We start from the raw sequence: 13,656 nt of genomic DNA on the forward strand, positions 1-13,656 counted from the left end.
AAGAAGATGGCTGCGGGGGACAGAATCTGCAGGGTAGGGTTTTTTATGTTACGGGTTTGTTTCTCCTTTAAAGATCCACCGCAAAGTTGCCCGAGAGGATATTCCCCGATATGTCAACCTCGAGGCTCACAAAATGATGAAATCATAACGCTGTTTTGTAGAGGACCACGTCAATGGACACTGTACATGGGCCACTAATAATTTGGGAACTTGCTGGTGAATGCACAATTTAAATCCATATAGAATTGCAGCACTCCCAAGTAGTAATAAAACCGCCTTTATTTCACTTTACATCTGGCACAGCAACATTTCGGACCTCCCGGTCCTTTTTTCAAGCTGACAAAGTCACCCCTTGAAAAGTAAGCACCTACTACTAAATTGCTGGATGATTGCTTGCATGCTATAGAATGCACAGTTAAAGACAATCCTGGTCCTGGAGTATCTGCAACTGTGCATGTGCCAGAAAACTTTGTGTCTGTGAATTGAGATGGCACCTGTGCACTACTCCTCGTCTATAGGCCAGATTTTTAATTTATAATATGCTTTTTATTCAGCAGCTCTCTAGTCTGCAATATTAGCAAATTAGCATTTTGAATGTTAGGGTCCAAATTACCCTAGGAGAAATGCATTGATTTTAATAATAGACTGGAATATAAATAGGAGAGGAACTTTATATGCCACTTGTACCAAAGTAAATAGCTGGGTGACAGGCAAAGTATTCATGCCAGCAATAATCAGGGCAAAAGGATTATACATGCTAAGATAAAGCTTTTTTTTTTTTTTTAATTTGACAACATTATGAGCAGGCATTGCTTCTTACAATAATTTCATTCATAGTTACATAGTTAAATTGGGTTGAAAAAAGACAAAGTCCATCAAGTTCAACCCCTCCAAATAAAAACCCAGCATCCATACACCCCCCCTACTTTTAATACACAACAGTTTTCATTCGATCACAACCTACAAAAATTATCCATAAATGTTTACACATCCCAAAGTATTACATGCACTGGTGTACCTTTCACATGCTAATAACTATATAAATGCTTCCAGCAAATACTATGGGGTATATTTATCAAAAAGTGGTTAGAGATTGCTACTGTCCTCTAGAGTGAAATTCTATGGTATTTTGAAAGGCGTATTTATTAATTAAAGGATGGACTTTCACTTCCACCCATTAATAAATACTCCCACAGAAATGAATGGAGAGTGACAGAACTTCCCTTTAGAGGACTGTGGAGACCTCTAACGTCACTCTTTGATAAATATACCCAAGTGCCTACTACTCATACCTCTCTAGTGCTTGGGTAAACCCAAGTATTACCCAAAATCTATTTATTGGATGTATTCTTGACACTTTAAAGGTATCCTAAAATATAAACTATTAGCTAGGCCCAATGAAAATTAATCAGTGATAGAACTAGGAAAGATAACTGGCTTGCACATTTTTTCTCTCAAGGCTAGCAGTATTCAGAACACTAGAATTTAGAAAGGATTCAGGACACATACACATAGAAGTGTTGTCACAAATGCGTAAATTATATTTCAATAATTAAATCATTACATTTCTCAGTCATTCAAAAAGAAAATTTCTAAAAAAATAAAAAAGCACTTTATTTCCACATAAGCCCTAAAACTATAATTAATTTGTAAACAAAAATCACTGCGTCTAAATAATTGTGCAAAAAAACCCATCTAAAATAAATTAGTTTCATTTGGCCCAGCTATGTAACTTTTGATACATGCTCAATATTCTACAAATTACATACTTGCACATAATCCCTAAAAATTGCATTTAATCTGTAAACAAAAAGGGCCCTTACAAACCGAGTTTAATTTTGTGTGCGATTGATTTATGTCTAAGGGCCCTTACAGAGAGACTAACAGACATTTAAAATCCTGTGTGTAAGGGCCCTAAGTAACTGTGCAAAAGAGATATAAATTAAATTAGTGTATTTTGGCTAACAGTGTTAATTGATATTTGCACAATATTCTACTCATTAATCGGTGCCAGCTGATTAATCAGTAGCAACTAAGGCAACATACTATAAATAAGTAAACTATGCACAGCTAATCCAACACCATTTTCCACTGGGGCAAAGTTCATTTCATACCACCATACAAATCATGTATTCTGAACCATGTTAAAAAAGAGCTTCAATCTATTTTTTTTTTAAAAAATGAAATGGCATTCAATGGATTGTGATAATTGTGCCAGTTGCCATGGGCAACATAATAATATACAACACACCCTTCAACTATGATAAATTATTATTTTAGACAGTGTTATGATTATTAAGCACTGTAGAATTCACAATATATACTACATCTCAAATAATTAAGTCCAGTTGTCCGTTCTTGTCCAGTGTAAGCAGCCTGAAAATCGTTTTTCAGTGTATTGCATCAGTTTTCAAATAAATTCAGGCATGTTCATTAAGAATAAAATCAGTTTTCCAAAATATAGATAGATAGATAGATAGATAGATTTAGGCAGCTTGAATGGAGTTCTTTAGTAATGCAAAAATACATTTGTTTTCTAGGAAAAATCAGCACATGAGCCACTGCAGAAATATATCCCAAATTCTGCAGCCAGGAGGCACAATGTCAGCCTTTTGTATTTTCCGATACTAAACTACATCTTCAACAGTCATGGGAGTTGCTAAGAGTGGTAGATCAGAACTGCTTGAAGGCTGTAAATGTGGCACCAAGGAAGACAAGTAGCTCAAAGCAGGACCATACTCAGGTCATTGGATGGTTACTGTTAAGCTGAAGGGTGATATTTGTGGAATTCTTTTAGAATTTTTTTCTTTTTCTTCTCTGGAATTGCAGAGTTTCTTCCAATCTCCTCTTTTAACTGCTGCAGCTCACAGGCGGTGTAATGATGTTGCAGTTTGTCATACTCCTCAGGAGTCCATTGCTGACAAAATGTAAAACCTGTAATGACAGAGGTATTTAGATTGTGTGCTTCTGTAAGGTAAACGTTCATAGATACCTTTACCCTATATCTAAATTGTGATCAGGTTCTAAAAAGATGGAAACTCAAATAGGCTTGTCAAGCCAACATTGCTCTGATGGCAACTTAAAAGGAAACTATTGCGAAAATGAAAATTTAATATAAGCTTCGGCATCTTGAAATAAGAAAATTTCTAAATATAATCAATTTAAAATTGTGCATTGTTTCTGAAATAATTAGGGATGCACCAAATCCAATATTTTAACATCCAACTCCTGCATGAAGAGAGAATGAAGAGAAACAGATGCTGAAAGAGGGAAGATAAACTTGATTACTTCAGAAACTATGCAGAATATTTAATTGTTTGTATTTAGAAAGCTTTCTGATGAAGCTTATATTAAATTTTCATTTTCACGATAGTTCCCCTTTAAAATATAAGATGTGAAATTATTTTATGGACAGCAAAGTTGCTCAATGAGTAGCACTTGTGCTCGGGGACTGAGTTTGATTTCATCTTGGGCACTATGAGTAAAGAATACCTATCTTCTCCCTGTGTCAGTGAGGATTTCTTCTGGATACTCTAGTATACTCCTACTCTCTAAAATATTACAGGGAGGCCAACTGGCTACTAATAAGATTGCCCTATTTTGAGTAAATGTCATAGGGACAGTGCGCTGAAAATTCCACTAAAGCAGTGAATGATATGTTATCTCTGGAACATGCTACATAAATGAGTCAGTGCTATATAAAATAGCAGATAACTTATAATGTGTCAAAATATTCCATAGCACAGTACAAAGATTATACATCGTCCTTATATGTCATCAGTAATTAACTCTGACATTCTGAAGTTAATTAGGGGCGTGGTTGCAATGTCCAGCATAAAGTATGTGATGCCTGCTTCAAATCTGACTATGTAATCTGCCTTCTATTGTGTCAGATTCTCATTTGCAATCATGTATTAGGAATAACAAGTTTACCAACAAGCCTCACAGAATACAAAATACTCCCAATGTTATCTAACCCCATTGAAAACAGCTACACATCTATAGTTTGGAGAAGAATTCTATAAGAAGTATCATTTTAGATGACTAGTTTTAAACAAGTAACTACATGCATACCTGAAATGGTGTCTGGATCCATCCCGTTATGCAAGCTTCTTAGTTTGGTACTAACAAGGTCCAACAAAATAATTGGTGTCTGCATGATAATGTTTTTAAACACAGAACATAAAATGACTGTTAAACATGCATTACTGGGTGTTTCACTATTTAAAAATAAAGCTAAAAGGAAAAGGTGCCTGTGCCATGCAAAGATAAAGTAATGCGAAACGAAGATTCGTACGATTTTCTGACCGTGTGTGGTTCATCCCGACATTTTTCGTACCATGGCGATCAATCATTCAGTCGATTGGACAGGTAAGAAGATTTCGGTCGCTAACGATAATATCTCTACATGTATTGCCTATCTGACAATATCCATGAGTGACAGTCACTACTATTTGTTGCACATAACTTTCGTATGATTGCTGCCTGTCAGTTCATGGCCAGAACAGTCGGATTTGTTTTTTACTGCTTTATTTCATCTGAATGGTTAGTTCTTTTACGACTATCGTTTGTTGTAATCTTCCCATCTACATCTGAATGGTTAGTTGTAGATCAGTAAATTACAACAAACTATTGTTATGGAAGAGAAGAAAATCTGCACATCTATGGCCAGCTTTAGGGCTCTTACTAACGAGTGGTTGAAGCTGCGCTCCCCTGCGTTCCGTTTTTATGCGTTCAGCCGCAGGGGAGCGCAGGAATAAACGCATTTAGCTTTTTTCAGGCGTGTGTAGGCGCTGAATGCAGGAAAAATGCAGCATGTTGTGTCTCAACCTGCGTTCTGCGCCTACACACGACTGTGCGAGTACAGCCTCATTGAAAAAAAGCTAAATGCATCTATTCCTGCGTTCCCCTGAGGCTGACTGCATAAAAACGGAACACAGGGGAGCGCAGCTTCAACTGCTCGTCAGTAAGAGCCCTTACAGGATGTCTAATAAACCTCAGGAATTAACCTTGGAAAGTTGCCAAATTGAGGATGATGCTAGTGCACTGTGTTTCAGTATGGATTATTATGTGCAATGGAAGCTCGTTGCTGGATTTTTTAAATTTTTCCAGGAAAATGACGCCCACAACGCTAATGGGTGAAAAATGCATTACGCCGAATTTCACACATTTTTGGCGAATCACCCATCACTACAAATAACAGCATTTACATGTGATTCCAGAAATATTATTATGCATTTAATGAAAGGAGAACTAAAGTTAGCAATAAATTAGGCTTCAAATGCTAAACTGTGTTTTGGGATTCTGTACCAGCACGAACTCACCACAGCCTTTTAGCGGTGAAGAACTGTGCCTCCAGAAATGCAGCCAGAAGCTCCCCATGGTGGTAAAATGTAAAATACTAAAGGTATTTTTTAGGTAATAAAACTAAGCATCTGTACAGCAATAACATGTTTAATAACTAAATGTAGCTATAATCTGTATTTTATATTTACCTTAAAGATCTCCGTGTAATTTTCCAAAAGAAATGTTGTAAAGTCCTCACACTGCTGTTTTGGTATTGTTGTGTTTTGAACAAGGACTTTGGTAAATGTCCTGACAACTACCATTTTATTATCAAACTAGAAAAATAAAAAAAAGGAAAAAGATTTTTAAAATGAATTAAAGAAAAAAAGTTTTGAACTGATAAAACATAGAAATCTTTAGTATGGTTTGTTTTTAATGAATATTTCACTGGCTTAAATAGACAGTTTAGTATGGCAGCCCAGAACATAATTTTTTTATGGCATTTGGATTTATACATGAGAGTAGGAGCTGCTTTTATTGCTTGTCAAGCCCGAGGTAACATTTTTTAACCTACCCCTAATTCAGAACAAAATATTTTTTAGGCTGTATTAAAAAACAACATTTTGTATCAATCAGATACACTCAAGTTTCATTATTTTCTACGTCCCAGACTATGTTGTGTTGCACTTCTACCAGCACCTTCAGATGCATGAACAAATTTCAGTATCAACTAGCCCCTATTTCTTCATTGCTTGCAATGCTCCCCCCCCCCCCCCCAATTTGAAAAGTAAAGTAAAATTCTCTTGTTCATTCAGGTTCATGCTCAAATACCAGCACCCTTTACCGGTTTATTTAGATAAAGCAGGGTTTTAAATATTAGCTGTTTTATGCATTATATATAGAGACCTACATTATTCAGGGTTATAGTTTTCCTTTAAAGGGGTGGTTCACCTTTCAGTATGTTATCGAACAGCTAATTCTAAGCAACTTTTCAGTTGGTCTTCATTATTTATTTTTAATAGTTTTTTTTATATATTTTCCTTTTTCTTCTCTTTCCAGATTTCAAATGAGGGTCACTGACCCCATCTAAAAACAAATGCTCTGTAAGGCTACAAATGTATTGTTATTGCTACTTTTTATTACTCATCCTTGTATTCAGGTCTCTCCTATTCATATTCTGGTCTCTTGTTCAAATCAGGGCATGGTTGCTAGGTTAACTTATAACCTAGCAACCAGATTGCTGAAATTGCAAACTAGAGAGCTGCTAAATAAAAAGCTAAAATATTTCAAAAACCACAAATAACAAAAAATGAAAACTAATTGCAAATTGTCTCGCTCTCTACATCATACTAAAAGTTAACTCAAAGGCGAACAACCCCTTTAAGCCCAACATGTATACAATATGTTTGTCACTAAACATTGATTAAAAAAAAAAAGTGTAAGAGTAAACAAAGTGTCCCTTAGTTAAAACCAAGGTAATGATTTGAAATTAGCAAGATTTCTCATTTATACCTGCTTGTGCACCTTGTAGCTATCAAGTTCAGATGCCACTGCCATGAATGTCAGCAGTCTGCGAAGCTCTTCCTTTGCTTTTGGAACTAGCAATTTTAAGTAAAGCTGTACAGCTTCTAAGGCTTGGGCTTGTTTCCCACACTCTGCAATGGAAAGCCATTAAGGACATGTAAGACTTCTATACAAACTATAAATTATTAATCTGCTTCTACACACTTATTGCTATTTTTTATTGTATAGTGCCATAGTACTTTCACAAAATATATGTGTTAGCACAAGCTCTCTAGATTACACAAGCAATACACAAACAGTTATGTCAACACCCTTCAAGGAAGATGAAAATATCAGTTCCATTGATTGCTCTGCCCAAAAGTTCCCATGGGGGGTAAGGGGACATCCAACCCACATAATGAGAAGGCTGTCAGTCACAGAAAGTCTGCCTGAAATTAACTTATCTTCATGTTTTAGAGCACAATCAATAATACATCCATAGAACAGGTTTGGAGTATTTAGATGCATGTGTCAGTATCACTTTTTGTACAAAGGGTTAATGTCTCCCATTAGAACAAATTGTGTTGGGCAAAATGCGGCCATCTCCCTATATGCATCACTGATTTTAGTTGCCTGCACGACACAGATCAGTATTTTTGCAGCTGTATTAAAACATTTACAAGGATCACCTGACAAACATAGGTTCTTGCACATTCAGGTATTCACATTGCCTTTGGCGATGGATTTCATTCATCCTAATGCCACGTGTTGGGGCAAGTAAAAATATCTTTCCACATAAAAGATCAATGAACTTTTAAAATACTTTTCTAAAAAAAATGATAAACTTCCTACCTAAAAGTTCAATGATTCCCATGAGAAAATTCAGATGAAGACTGTTCAGAAACGCTTCTCTCTCTTGTGTGTAGTATTTTGCAATAAGGTCAAATAGCATTTTCTTACACAAGTCGATGTCTTCGTTAAGGTTACTGCTATGGGGCAGCTGTTGAGCTAGCATAACTATCTGTTGATCTGGAAAATACTCTAAGCAATCAACAGCAGTGATAAGCCATCTGTCCAGTCTAAAAGGAAAATATTTTTGCTAAATTAGTAGCTGGATTCAGGACACACAATAGGTTAAAAAGAAGATCACAGCAACAGTGTTTTCAAAAATTTCACAATCACCCAGTCCCTATCCTAAATTGGGGTTCAGCAGTACCTATTATCACAGCCACATTATGTCTGTTTTTAATTCTCCTTAACCCACACACAAACATATAGTAAAAATGGCAGCCAAATTAATGGTGTGTGAAATTGTTCAAGAGCGCTAACGATTTTGTGGCTGCCTGAAAAACTGTATTACTGAGGATACAACTGCTTACACAGCCTGTGGCAATATTTAGCCATGCCCAAAGCCCATGCTAATGAAATGAAATTAGCACACTCACAGGTAGATATTTAGAATGAATTTGGAGAGAACTGGCAAATACTCCTAATATAATCTGCATGTGTGTGTTGCTGGTTAACATGTTTGTTACAATACTTGAGCAGACCAAAGCTGTAATAAATAAAGAAGAAAAAAAAGGAGAAACTTACTTAGGCAAATTAAGTGTCTGAAGAATCTCTCTGTCAAGAAATGTATTGGAAACAATAAGATCACTAAAGTTTTTCTTCTGATCAGTTTTAACTGGTGACTCAAAAATGTCTTCCAGCATTGGAATCTCTATTAACTGAAGAAGTCGCAAAATAATCTGCTGTTTCCATATATTTTCTGTATCTTTAGATAAAACAGACAAGGAAATTAGTGAAAAAAAATCTTCTAAAAATACACTAAATTTACAGATATATGTACTATAAATACAAATGTAAAGTACAGCTGTCCTGTATCCGTATAAACCAACATAATATACCTTGAGGAATCATTTTTGCTAGAAATTCTTTTAAGTCATATGGTGTTCCAATGCATTTTATTTTGAATTTTGGTGTTCAGTAAGTGGATGGTAAGTCATCCCATATAAACACTGATCTGTGAAGATTAATCAATACTAGGCTGATTCAAAATGATTTGAGCTGAATATGAAACTATAAAGCTATATTACTTTTCTTCAGCTATTTAATGTCTTCTGAAACACTTACTAATAACTGTATACAGTACCTACACCACACAAGTGGAGAACTCAACTACATAACTTTATTTGAAGGTGAACCAGTCTAAAAATGTGTTTTTGTACATTTTGTGTTTTGTATAATATATTTTACCATTAGATTAGTATGCTCTCAACATGTCCTTAAAATGTATATTCAATAGGTTTTTAAAAACAATATCTACAATCTGCTGCCTGGCTCATGTTACCTTTCTGTGAAATGGCATGGACTGGTTTAGTAAGTGTCGGATTCAAGTTGGCATTGGGATGCTCACAGATGCAGTTAAGTAACTGGTGTAGCTTTTCATTTTCAGTGTCCAGAGCCCTTGGGTTGCTTATTGTTGATGCATAGCCAGATCTGTGTCAATATAAAACATAGGCCAGTGAATTTAAGCATGTATAGGCAAAACAGGATAACTGCATGAAACTGTTGTGAACAATATACAGAGTATTTATTTATTTGGTGGCACAATCTTGACTTATGTTTTAGTAATGTGTCAAGAGAATGTAACATGGCATTTTTAACATAACAAAAATCAGGTATTTATTCGTTTAAAGTGTAAAATCACTTGGACCAATTCATGTTCCCATTTTAATTAGCACCCCGACTAAATACATAAGTGCATCAAATCTGCCCCAATACAATGTTTTTCCAATAACCTTGTGTGATACCTGCTTAAAAATGTAAAAGGCACCACCCACCCCAACTAACTCTCCCATGATACAATGTGTGAATCTTGCCTGACAAGTCTCATATTCTAAGTTTAACAAATTATTAACATGAAGATTACTACTGCCACAAAATATATAGACGTGCAATGGTTTCTGGAATATTTAAATGAGTAGTTTATCTTTTAAATTAATTTCTGATATTTTCTACATAGTGATAATCTGAGGAGATTTGCAGCTAGTCTTCATTTTGTATAATTTTTTAATTATTTACTATTTCGTTCTGCAGCTCTACAGTTTTAAGAGCTAAAGTGAAGCCTCAATTTTACATACCCCTATTTTAAAGTTTTGCATAATTTAACACCGTTGTGGTCCCACCAACATAAAATGCTTAATATAGTTCCCTGTTTTTACATTTTCCCGGATTTTACATAATTATTTATGGTCTCTTGAAAGAACGTAAAATGGGGTAAACGGTGTCTGGTTGCTAGGGTCTAATTTACACTAGCAAACAGACAGTGGTTTGAATAAGGGGCTGGAACAGGAATAGAGGGTCTGAATAGTAAACAATACAAAGTAACAATAGAGATAAGATTAAAAAGTCTTAACAACAGTTTTTGGCTGCTGATACCCCATTTGAAAGATGGAAAGAGCAAAGGGAAGAAGACAAATAATCCAAGAACTAAAAAAAGCATGAAAAATGTTGGTACAGAATATCCTCCTGCTCTATGTGGACGTAACCAACTCAGAGATGCAATGAGTAATAGGTTAAAGGGCATGTAAAAGCAAAAATATAAAATCCCATTTTTACTTTCTTTAATGAAAAAGATCTCCAATATACTTTAAAGATGTCTACAGTTTTTATCATAAACCTGACTGTATGCAGTGCAATTCCCCCTTCTTTTACTGCTGTTGATAGGAATTGTCAGATGGTCCCCAACTGCTGTGCAGGTAAACGATCATACTTTCAAATGGCAGGGGGAGCACCCCCACCTTACTTCCCAGAACTCGAGCAGCATTGTTGGATTCCCTGTAGAGATTTGTATCCAGAGACGCAGTGCAGTCTCTATATTATGATTATTAATCAGTCTTGCTGTATTGGCTGCTATGGCAGATATTATTTGACTTGTGCTGTTTTGATAATTTATGACGATCCCTAAGCTTAACCTCCCAACTGAAGCCCAGACCACACTGAGCATGTGCGAGTCTTGATATTGCAGAAATGTCTAACAAAGTTAAAAGATGACAGCCCCCTGCGCCAACTTTGAAAGCATAAATCATTTGTCTTATTAGGCTGCTGGTGCAGTAAGTTCATGTTTATATTTAGTATACATAATACAGCATTTCTAACATTATTCTATTTTAGACTTTAGTTGCCCTTTAACCTCAGCAAGGCATAAGATCATTAACATTAATCTTTCTGGAACAATGAAGTCCAGTTTCTATGTGTCACCATCTTACAATTGCAAGGTAATCACTGGCTTTAAAAGGAATGTTCCACTAACCTACAGATACACAAACTATACCTGGATCGTCTCTTCACTTTTTCTCCAGCTAACAACTCAACAGGACCTTTAGATTCTATAAACCTATAAAAATGATTATTGCTGTCCTCAAACACTTGTTCTGTTTCCGTTTTAAACACTTTGACATTAAGAGGCTCAAATATTTTATGATCCATAAGAGCTTGGCAAAGCTGGATTCCTTTAGTCCGGGAAAGGTCAAGGCTGCTTAAAAACATATTCTGCATAAGATGGCAAAGCACCACATCCACTGCATCAGAACCAGTAAAGCAGTTATGATATGTTCTTAGATGCTGACGTCGGCTCTTGACTTCCACTTGAGTTTTCAAAGCATGAATGATGCTGTTCCATAACTGGGTGGCTTGGAACGGTCCCACACAGCCTAAAAAAAAAAAAAAAAAACTCCAGAAATAAGTATTTCAATTATGTAAATTCAGAAACTAGGGATGTCAATATTTGAGGCATTCCATAGTGAATCCAATTCATACTTTTTCCCCAAACAGGCCTGTAGAAAAAATGCAAGTACCTTTTTCAGCTGGCCTTCAGCAGACAAACTCACGCTCAACGGTGTGAATCTAAGAGGCACATTTATCAAAGGTCGAATTTTAAATTGCATTTTTCAAACTCCTTTAAATTGGGAGGGGGTTATTGAATAAGAAAATCAAATATCTAAAACTCGCAATAATTTTACCGACTTGAAAACTTGAATCAAATTAGACTAAACTCGATTCAAGTCTTTTTCTCCGGAAAAAAACTAGAATGTCAAGAAGGCTAGTAACTTGTCCAAATTGATGCCTGGACCTCTCCCATTGACAAGTCTTTTTCTCCAAAAAAAAACCAAAAAAAAAACCAAGTATGTCAGGAAGGACCTCTCCCATTGACTTATACATGAACTCGGCAGGTTTTAGGTGGGGAATAGTCAAATTCATGTTTTTAAAGGGCAGGAGCATGATAAATCACAATTCGAATTTTGAGCCATAAAAAAAAAAAAAAAAAAATTGAGAATTCGAATTTTCAAATCGACCCTTAATAAATATTCCTCTAAGTGTGCACTGGAGATGCCTTGGAAAGGTAAGTAAAATGGCACATGGAACTGCATTACTGTTTTCCCTGGTGGATTTACAGGGGGGATGCCGAACATATTGGCAACTGGGGTTTCCTTGTCCTTAAACAATAGGCTCTAATGTTTATAACAACGCAGGAAAGAAAAGGGTCATCACTTTTCATAGTAAATTTACAGTTAATGCAGGGTTGTAATTGTCAAGGGGCTCATGTAAAAATGCGTGAGCTTTCCTCCATGACAAAATAGGCATAAAATTGTGCAACAAACTCAGACAGCAATTCTTCACCCCCGTCATAGATGCACAGATATAATCATACAAAGCAAAGTTATATTTGATTATTGGACTGTGTGCAGGCTCCAAATAATTGTCCCAACGATTTTCATACAATCGGTCATTTAGTTGATCGGACAGGTTAGAAAATGTATCTTTGCATGTATCTGACAATATCCATGGGTGACTGACACTGGGACATAACTGTCGTACGATTGTGGTCTGTCAATTAAATGGCAAGAACATCCTCCGATATGTTATTTTTCCTAACTTGAATCCTGGCCTGGCTGGTAGAAACTGATGGTTGATCCCAATGTTATTAATAGGGAAAAAATATATAAGAAGGCCGTTCTTTTTTATTTTTTTTAGAAAAGCCTACCTACAGTTTAAATCTGAATGTTAGTTTTAGATCATGGCATTAAATCGTACAATCAATATCGGAATGTGTGTGACGAACACTCTAAATATGTGACACCTGTTCAAGGGGGCGTATTTGTACCATAAGATCTGGTTTATTGTATGAAACAATAACCGTAGTAATAATTAGTAAGTGAGCAAAACCACACTGACAAAACTCAGCCTCTGCTCAGTGTCTGAGGGGCAGGAGTTTGACAGGAGTGTGTGCATAATAGAAAGCAGCTGTTTATGGCTCCCTAAAGAATATTATGTCTAATATTTTGATTCACACTGATAACTAGGGGGTTTGACAAAAGGTAAAGAAGTGCACTTTTAGAAGTTGAGCTGTATATATAGCCCCATATTATTGCAACTTTCCGTTCCATGCCACTAAATATCTAATTAATAGCAAAATAAATCTAAGAACGAGGAGCATCCAACGTATGTCCTTCTCACAGAGCTCCAAAAACCTAGCTCTTATCTCCCAGCGCGTAGGACAGTCACTTTACCTCTCCTGCGAGCTCTGAGCTCTCCCATACTGCGGATCCGGCGAAACCTGGAAGTCAATTCTGCCGCCATACCCGACAAGTCACATCCCTCACTCCCAGAACGCTTTGCTTTAAAACGTCACCAGTCAAGGGCGGAAGTCGCCATGATCAAACCGGGCACGTACATGTTTAATGAAAAAAGGCAATATATATCAAAAGACAAAAAATAGCCTAAAAATACAAGAACCATAAGCAGTTATAACTGTATACTATACTAACAGACTAGCTCTTGCTACGCTTATACTGTGTCCCACAC

General features: G+C 36.0%; 1 protein-coding gene across 2 annotated transcripts; it reads right to left on the reverse strand.

Moving 5' to 3' along the window:
* Positions 1 to 883: 883 nt before the first annotated feature.
* On the reverse strand, positions 884 to 13,644 carry depdc4.L (DEP domain containing 4 L homeolog). Of its 2 annotated transcripts, XM_041586257.1 has the most exons (10): positions 13,620 to 13,644; positions 13,362 to 13,469; positions 11,126 to 11,504; positions 9,140 to 9,288; positions 8,383 to 8,563; positions 7,642 to 7,868; positions 6,799 to 6,941; positions 5,496 to 5,621; positions 4,075 to 4,153; positions 884 to 2,934 (listed from the first exon to the last, which is right to left on the reverse strand). In XM_041586257.1, exons 2-10 carry the CDS (start codon positions 13,429 to 13,431, stop codon positions 2,762 to 2,764), a joined length of 1,527 nt encoding a protein of 508 aa, XP_041442191.1. In that variant the 5' UTR covers positions 13,432 to 13,469; positions 13,620 to 13,644; the 3' UTR covers positions 884 to 2,761. The 2 variants fall into 2 exon arrangements, with proteins under 2 accessions (XP_041442191.1, XP_018107791.1); XM_018252302.2 differs by lacking the exon at positions 13,620 to 13,644 and having other exon boundaries at positions 13,362 to 13,582.
* Positions 13,645 to 13,656: the final 12 nt, after the last annotated feature.

Source organism: Xenopus laevis, chromosome 3L (assembly GCF_017654675.1).
Source record: "Xenopus laevis strain J_2021 chromosome 3L, Xenopus_laevis_v10.1, whole genome shotgun sequence".
In the NCBI taxonomy this organism is placed as follows: domain Eukaryota; kingdom Metazoa; phylum Chordata; class Amphibia; order Anura; family Pipidae; genus Xenopus; species Xenopus laevis.